Source organism: Orycteropus afer, unplaced genomic scaffold (genome assembly GCF_000298275.1).
Source record: "Orycteropus afer afer isolate SDZICR_OR568_19922 unplaced genomic scaffold, OryAfe1.0 scaffold00078, whole genome shotgun sequence".
Taxonomy (NCBI): domain Eukaryota; kingdom Metazoa; phylum Chordata; class Mammalia; order Tubulidentata; family Orycteropodidae; genus Orycteropus; species Orycteropus afer.
Genome location: NW_006921665.1, coordinates 7,016,025 through 7,024,977, shown reverse-complemented (window position 1 = coordinate 7,024,977; position 8,953 = coordinate 7,016,025). Strand labels below are relative to the sequence as shown.

Sequence of the window (8,953 nt, the reverse complement as noted above, 5' to 3'; positions counted from 1 at the left end):
TCAATCTTTATGCACTGCATTTCATTTTTGACAACTTCCAATTTTCCTAGATTCATACTTTGTACATTCCATGTTCTGATTATTCATGGATGTGTGAAGCTGTTTCTCCTCTATTTGAGTCATGCCACGTCAGCAAATGGAGGCCTGGAACGCTTTACCTTATCCATATGAGTAAGGCTGGTTTTACTCTGATGATGCAGCTCTTTCCCAGTCCTATTTTGAGAGCTTTCTAACATAAGTGACTCATCCTCCTCTGTAATGGACAATGTTTCCAGACTATTCATAAAGTTGCACAGTAATGTATCAGACAGTGTTTCTCTACTATTCATAAGGTTTTCCTTGGCCAATTCTTTGAGAAGTGGATGGCCTCTTCCTTCTTCCTAGTCTGTCTTAGTCTGCAAGCCATGCTGATAATTGTGCACCATGTGTACCCCACTGTGTTTGAAACACTGGTGGCACAGCCTCAAGACTCACAGTGACATGTCACCACAGTAGGACAAACTGACAGTCAAGTTTGTCTTCCTTAGCTGTTTGAAGGCTCTCCTACCTCCCCTTACCTGGATCCCTACTGCTGCCTCCTCACTCTGTCCCAGTCCCTCTGGCCTTTTTCTGTTTTTTCCCCCCGCTTTCTCACCTTGCCACTTGTGGGGCGTGGCTTGGGTTCCCTCCCCTTACCTGGATCTCTGTGGCTGACTCCTCGCTCTGTCCTGGTCCCCTGGCCTTTTTCTGTCCTCTCCCCTGCTTTCCTACCTTGCAGCTTTGGGGAATGGCCTAGGTTTCCTCCCCTCACCTAGATCCCTGTGGCTGTCTCCTTCCTCTGTCCCTGTCCCCCTTGCCTTTTTCTGTCCTTTCCCCTGCTTTCTGGCCTTGCCACTTTGAGGTGTGGCCTGGGTTCCCTCCCCTTACCTGGGTCCCTGCGGCTGACTCCTCCCCTGAATGGTTTAGGATCAACAAATGCTACATTACCTCTTTACCATTTAGGTTCAGAACACTCAAGGCAGAGCTTCCCTCCAAAAATGTAACCCACATCTTATCTTCTACAAATCTTTAAGAAAAAGAAAAAAACAGTAAGAAACATAATTAATATATTAGACATAACTAGTCCAATGATTACTAATTAATAAGGGCCTGTAATGGCCAGAAAGGTAACATAAAACATGTAAAAAAAATTAAAGGAGGGAGAGAAGTTGCCTTCACTGCCAGATGAATGACAGTTGTGCATTAAACCCGGGTCTCTGACACTGAAGGTGAGAATTCTACTACTGAACCACCACTGTCCCCAGTAATGCTTCTAACATTCATGAATTTCTATAGGCCTTTTCAGAAGCTATGTTTTCTTCCTGTTTTTACTCATTAAGGTAAAAGCTTCTAAGACACATTTCCCCCACTACAATTAATATAAGTATATATATGCATCCAAAGGAGGTCTGGTAGCATAGTCCCTAAGGTATTAGACTGCTAACCAATACGTTGGTGGTTCAAACCCACCAGCACTCCGCGGTAAAGATTTACCACCTTAGAAACCCAATGGGGATCGCTATATGAATCAGAATCAACTCGATGGCAGTGAGTTTGGCTTTTTTTTTTTTTTGGTATATCCATCTAAATTTGTCCCATTTATATTTCCAGAGAACCTCTTATTTCAATATAAAGAGACATATAGATTTTAGTCATTCCTTAACAGTTGTCTTATTCTAGACTGAAATTCATTGCTTTTGAGTTGATTCCAACACACAAACACCTTATAGGGCATAGCAGAACTGCTCTATATGGAAGCAGACTGCCACATCTTTCTCTTGCAGAGCAGCTGCTAGGTTCAAACTGCCAGCCTTCTGATTAGCAGCTAAGCATTTTAACCACTATACCACCAGCACTCCTTTACTCTAGACTAAAAGGTATTAATCAGTTTAATCTCACTGTGTACAGGCAGTCTTCTTGTTAATTGTCTGCTTTTTCTTTTCCAACATGGTTATCTTAAGGTGTAATAACCAGATTATTAAGGTGTGGATATGACGATAGATGATGTTAAAGTAATGTCTTGTTTTGTTACCAATGTATTTCCTAATGATGACAAGCATTTTGGGGAAAACTTTGGCCCCAACTAAACACCAGGTTCTTCAGAGACTGGGTTATAAAGAGCAACAGGTCCTTTTCCTGTATCAAAGTACTTTATCCCTTAGGTACAGTCTCGATTATTTCTAGCCCAGTGCACTTACATTTTTTCATAATGACATTTATCTACTACTTTGCAGCCCACTCATATAATTCACAAGATGCTCTTGGTGGTCTGACATTTCTATACTTGGCAAAGCTTACTGTCATCTTGTAAACTTGGAGATTTAACTATGTATTTGCTAGAATCTTAAGATTGTGGAAAAAAAAATGCTTCATTTTAAGGCTTTTGAGTTGTGTTTGTTAAAAGATTCGAGAAAAGTCCTATTTAAAGGATTTCTTCTCTATTTGCTAATTTACTGTCTGAAAGAATTCCAGATTTCTTAGGTGTGATTCTCACTCTACTGAAACCACACCATCTCAAGTTTGAGAACTAATGCTTTTAGGAACTAAGGAAGCCAGTATACATATACTGATCTTCTCAGCTAGATTACAAGCAGCAATCAAGTCTTCAATTTCTTCTCTGCTCTTCCACAGCACCTAGTATAGAGATTTGCCCAATAAATGTCTATAAAGTATACTCAAATAAGGAATGAACAGTACAGAAATTTAGTAGTACCTTTTCCCTTTGCGATTCAGATACACACGCCATTCAAGATCTCAAAATAGCTATACACTTGGAAAAGGACATATTTTAAACAAGGAAAGAGGTGGTCTGGCTCTGGAGAGGCAGAAGTTTAAGTCAAGGAAGGAAACAAAGACTGACAAAGATGACTCCTGACCATTCATCTGGCAGTGCTGCTTTTCTACTGGTTGGAAATAAAACGTAATTAAAATTACTTAAAAAAAACCTCACTGCCATCAAGTAGGATCCGACTTTTAGCAACCCTTTATTAAGTTTCTGAGGCAGTATCACTACAGAAGTAGATTGCCCAATCTTCCTTCCGAGGAGTGACTGGTGGGTTTGAACTGCCAGCCTTCTGGTTAACAGTCGAATGCCTTAGGCACTATGCCACCAGAGCTCCCCTAAAATTACTTAAAACTTCAAATTTCTTAGAGGGGAAATGTCACTCCATTCTAGTCTGTCTGCCCTTAAAAAAAAAACAGAACAGCAATCACAGCTTCCTTTTGCTATTTGGCTTCATGTTATTTTGTATAGGAATTTTGAAAGATCATACTTACATTTCCACCCGTCTGTCCTCAACTATTCACATCACATTTCACTAATTAACTTTGAGTTACTTTCAAAAGCTTTGCATTCTTTTAATTACTTATCTATGGTATGACTTTTCTTTAGTTTGAAAATAAAAATACCTACATACTATTCAAACACCAAGGTTACTTCTAATATAGAAACTATTATTATAAATGAAAAATATAGGATATTTTCCTCACCTTATCAGTATAACTTCACCAAAATTTGCAAACTGCTGGAGAAGCTCATCAATCAAAGCATCATCAAAAAAATTATTTTCTGGTAAAGAACTTTTGATCGACACCAATACTGTGCCATCTGGTGGACCCTGAACTGCAATCACTTCTTTATAAATGTTTTGCCTTTCTTCAGCTTCAACTTCAAATATATCTATATCAATCAGGGCAATAACAGGCCTGAAGACAAAAAAAAGACAGATGTATGAGAAACGTTTAAGAAAGCACGTATGACCAACAAATTTCAAGCACCATTAGAAATTCTGAAACTGCTAAAACCTATGGTCAGAAGTCTTCAGCTCAGCCCTTCCATAGTGCAGCAAAGTGCCAGGAGTCCAGGTGTAAATAATTTTGCTTTCATCTTGAAAACTAGCATTCAGAAGGTCTAAATCTTCAGCTGTAGTCAGGATAAAACAAAACACAAGAGAAGGTACATGAACACCACAGATCATGTGGAGCACAAAGTTGTTTCCTTCCCTTCACTAGCTTCAGTTGAGAACAGACTATATGATATACTTGTTAACAGCCAGAAGTCTAGACACCTTTAAATTAGAAAGGCTGTTTCTAGTAAAGTTATTTTAATAAAGCAAAAGAGATTACTTATAGGCTTTTGACCAAAGATGTTTCATAAATAATTCAACAGACAAGAGGCAGTTCAAAATACTTATAAACCACTTTATTCAAGTTAAAAATTGTAATTAGTATTCAATTGGAAACTTTACAAAAAAGTTTCCTTCTCTTTACACAAAATTATGTCACTAAAAAAAAAAAAATGGACTGAAAAATGAATGAAATTATAATAAGTAGGTCTGAAAATATTTAAACATACCAGTATTATATTTCAATTCTGTTTATTCTATTCTAGATACCTTTTGTTCTTCTGTTTTTATTTAGTATCTATATCATTCCCTTCTTTCTCACAGAATCTGCATAAATCCATTTAAATGAAGAAGTCCATTTTGTTTCCCAACCTGATCTATCAAAAGGCCACTTCCTTCTTCTCCAGAGGACGCGGTCTGTCCATGCTGGGGTGCGGCACTTTTCACTGGTGTCATAGTCATCGGAGAACAAATCATACTTATATGTTGGAGCAAAAGTTACTTTTCCCTCTAAAAAGCCTCTAAATATCTAAAATAAGCATATGCAAAGTAAGTTATTCTGAAAGGTAAAAAGTGAAAAGTTCTGTTATCATTCAGGCAGGCATTTATGAAAAGTCTATTATATGAAATTCATATGTATCTGATGAACACTTCCAACTGAATGAAACAAAGCTCAAGAAAAAATAACCTAAGATATGATCATTTTCACACCACTTATTTGACTTTTATGGAGCTCTGGTGGCACAGTGGCTAAGGCATTCAGCTACTTACTAAAAGGTTGGCAGTTCAAACCCACAAGCTCCATGGGAGAAAGATGAGATAATCTGGTCCCATAAAGATTTACAGCCTTGGAAACCCTATGGGGCAGTTCTACTCTGTCCTATAGGTCACTATGAATTGGCATTGACATGATGGCAGAGGCTTTGTTTTTTAGGTATTTGACCTTCAATTACACACATTATAAAAACATATTAAGGAAATTCCACCATACCAGCTACACCAGACATTCAGACCTATTTGGGCTTTAGAAATCATCTAGGCTGATGGCTCATTCTCAAATGAAGAACTGAGGCTTAAGAAGGATAAGTGGTTCCGAAAGGTTAGAATTCAAATCTCAAGTGGCCTCCAAATACTTCTATCTTTAAAAAAAAAAAAAAAAAAAAACTCCCAAAACTTTGCGGACATAAATTTTAAGTAAGTTTCAAAAACGCAAATGATTATGAGAAACAGGTGAAGGAAAACAAATTAGTACAAGGACAAGGATCTTAAAAGTCATAAAACAGTAGTCTTGAAGACAAAGATTCTAAACTCACTATTACTGGGAGGGGAAAAAATAAAGTGTATTTTTACTACTTGAAAGTAAATCTTATAGAAATAGAATATATTCGTCCTCCTAGGAATTATGGGTTTTCTTTTCTTCCCCCCTCCCAAAGAACAGTAATTCTTTATCTGTTAAACTAAATATATCTAGATAAATAGACACCCAAAACCCAACCAAACCCACTGGCACTGAGCTGATTCCAACTCATAGTGATCCCCATTGAGTTTCCAAGGTGGTAAATCTTTACAGAAGGAGATTGTTCCATCTTTCTTCCGCAGAATGGCTGGTGAGTTTCAACTACCAACCTTCCGGTTAGCAGTCAACTGCCTTAGGCACTGTTTTTGTTGTTGTTGTATTTGCCATCAAGTCGGCCCCGACTCTTAGCAACCCCTCCTTGGGTTTCTGAGGCAGTATCACTATGGAAGTAGGAACGCCCAACCTTCCTTCTGAGGAGTGACTGGTGGGTTTGAACCGCCAGCCTTCTGGTTAGCAGTCAAGTGCCTTAGCCACTATGCTACCAGAGCTTCCGCCTTAGGCACTACACCTAGGCACTACACCACCAGAACTCCTCTTACATAGATAGGTATTGCGGTTTAGTAAACTACTTAGTGTGGCTTTTCTACCCATAAGTCCTTGTAAACTCCAAGGTGGGAATTGCTATTAGCAACTGAGGAGATCCTGATTTTAAAGCCACCCACCTGGGTTATTTCTGTTGGGTGTGGCACAATACAATGTTCTGGGAGGTTCCCACTCTCTCTCATGTGCTTCGAGTTCTGATGCTATAATTGGCTAGTTTGACCACCCTTCCAGGCTCAAAAGGAGGCCTCCTAGAGGCAGAACTCTCTCTCTGACTGCTGGTTGAGGAAGATGTGCTGCTGAAAGAGACACGCGCCCCTGAAAGAGACACGCGTTGCTGGGAAAGAGACGCAAGAGACACACATTGCTGAGTGAGACACCGAGGAGCCAGCACTGCTGGGAAAGAGACTGTGAGAGACTGTTGGCCGAGGGATGGTGGGCTGGGACAGAAACTGAGCATTTTTCTTGAACTCGAATTGTAGCCTGGTGCTTCCCTAATAAACCTCATAATCTGTGAGTTCTGTGTGGCCATTGCAGCGAATTATCGAACCCAGGAGAGAGGTGGTGGGTGCTTTGGGAGGAACGGTTGGTGAAAGGGCTGGAGAGAGGCAGCATGTCTGGCCTTGCAGTAATAGGCCTTGGGTTACTGCTGGTAATCCTGCCTTTCCCTTGTAGGGTTAGAGAAGGTCGGAACACGTGGCCTCCTTGCCGTTTTTGCAGGTACAGATAGACAGATTTATTAAGAGTAAAGAAACTTCAAGTAAAAAAAAAAACCCACGATGAAGGAAAGCATGTTCATTACCAAAAATCTGTAAAGACATAAAAATACCAAATGCAAGTATGTATATACCTGTCCAGTATTTTTCTGATTGATTAATTGATCCCCAGCTATAAGAGAATCCCAATTTTGCTGCCTTATGAGCTCTTTAACTTCTTCATTAGGGAGGTCTATTCGATAGTTGAAATCACCACACCAAAATACATAATCATGAGAAAACAGCATCCTTCCCTGGAAGCAATGAGATAGAATTTTAAATTCAAAACCTGAATCACTTTTTAAAAATGTTTTACAAATACTTCTGTGCCTCGGATATGCATCCCTCCCTCTTATGCCCTGTTTTTCTGACCCAATAATAATAATAACACATGAAGTAGCTATTTAGGTTAAAGCTTTTTTTTTTTAACTTTTTATTGCGATATGAAAGAAAGTTTATAGAACAAACTGGTTTTCCATTCAACAATTTATACACATTTTGTTTCATGGCATTTGATTGCAATCTCCACAATGTAACAGCCCTCTTCCCACTTCCTTCCTGTGTTTACCACTTCCAGTTGTCCTTCTTTCTTTTCTCTTCCAGCCTTCTAAGCTTTATCCCTGGGCAAATGCTGCCCTTTTGATCTCCTTTGGTTGCTGGTTCTAAGGAGTGCATTTCTCCCTGATGTTATTGTTCATGGTATGGGCCTGTCTACTGCTTGGCTGAAAGGTGAGCCATAGGGATGAGTTTGGTTCCATGCTTGAAGGATAACCAAGGGCCACAGCCTCATGGGTTCCCAGCAAGCCTGGTCTTTTTTATTATTTTGAGTTTTGTTCCACATTCTCTCACTCTGTCCAGGCCCTTCTATTGTGATCTCTTTCGGGGAAGTCAGTAGTGGTAGCCAGGCACCATCTAGTTCTTCTGGTCTCAGTGTCATGGAAGCTGAGGTTTGTGTGGTCCATTAGTCTTATTTCCTTATGTCTTTGATTTTCTTCACTCTTCTTTGCTTTGGACGAGGAGAGACCAGTAGGTGTACCTGAGGTGGTCACTCACTAGCTTTTACGACTCTAGTCACAACTCACCACAGTAGGATATAGAACACTGCCTTTGTGAATTATGTTATAGTAACTGACTTAGCTGTCCCCCGACTCTGTGGTCCTAAGCCCCCAAGCCCAATGACTTATTACCTCAAGGTGTTTGGTTATAGCTAAGAAGTTTTCCTAAGTTTGCCCCCAATTGCTCTAGTATCTATATAGATATATTTACAGTACATACAAATACATATGTAGAAATAGCCTCTGCCAAATCTATATATGGTCATGTGTATAATTCTGGTGATCTACTCATACCTGTTCAGCTTGCCTGTCTGTCTATGTATCCACTCATAGATTACTGTTTGTTATTACTGACACTGCATGATTTTGTAAATATTAGTATTTACCTTTGTTATCTGTAACTCTTCTTTTTTTTCCTCATTTATTTTCATTTTTGCAGTATTCCCTCCTTGTTGTCTGTAACTCTTACGTACCTCTCTGTGTCTTCCTTTGCCTTAGTGATACTATGCCCATCACCCTCTTATTGTATATTGCCTTTCCCTTCCAGGTGAATGTTACTGATGCTTCTAGGAATTACCTTAAATTTCAAAATCACTGATTATGGAATTTAGGATAAATTAAAATATGTTTCAAAGCTTCATCTTTAAGAACAAGCAGCAAGAGCTTACCATGGGAAAACTCAATTTTCGTGCTATTTCTATAAAATCTTCATTTCTTTCTTTGACTTGTGATTGCCCTGCAGCAAAGTGGCTACAGACAAAGCAGAGGCTTGTTGTGTGAAACAGCATTCGGATTGCCACTGCTCCCTTATTTCCAGTTGCACCACCCATCCCAGTCTTCACAGTATCAACTGCAACATCCCTTTAAAACAAAGAATTCTAAGTCAAAGATTTGAAATTGCAATAGTTCCACACTCATAAAAAATTAGGAGTATATATTATATAATCAGACAACTATACATCATATAGTGCTTCAAAAGCAATGCTGTGAAATGTTGTTGTTGTGTTGTTGTTTGCCGTCGAGTCGGCCCCGACTCACAGCGACCCCTCCTTGGGTTTCCGAGGCAGTATCACTACGGATAGTAGGATTGCCCAACCTTCCTTC

At 39.3% G+C, this 8,953-nt stretch overlaps 1 protein-coding gene across 1 annotated transcript in view; it reads right to left on the bottom strand.

Moving 5' to 3' along the window:
- SYNJ1 (synaptojanin 1) overlaps positions 1 to 8,953 on the bottom strand; it is a 150,710-nt gene that overhangs the window by 40,688 nt on the left and 101,069 nt on the right. Inside the window, 6 exon segments of the mRNA XM_007941282.1 lie at positions 967 to 1,045; positions 3,508 to 3,723; positions 3,823 to 3,940; positions 4,515 to 4,671; positions 6,890 to 7,048; positions 8,518 to 8,710. Of these exon segments, the coding sequence (XP_007939473.1) occupies positions 967 to 1,045; positions 3,508 to 3,723; positions 3,823 to 3,940; positions 4,515 to 4,671; positions 6,890 to 7,048; positions 8,518 to 8,710 (922 nt within the window).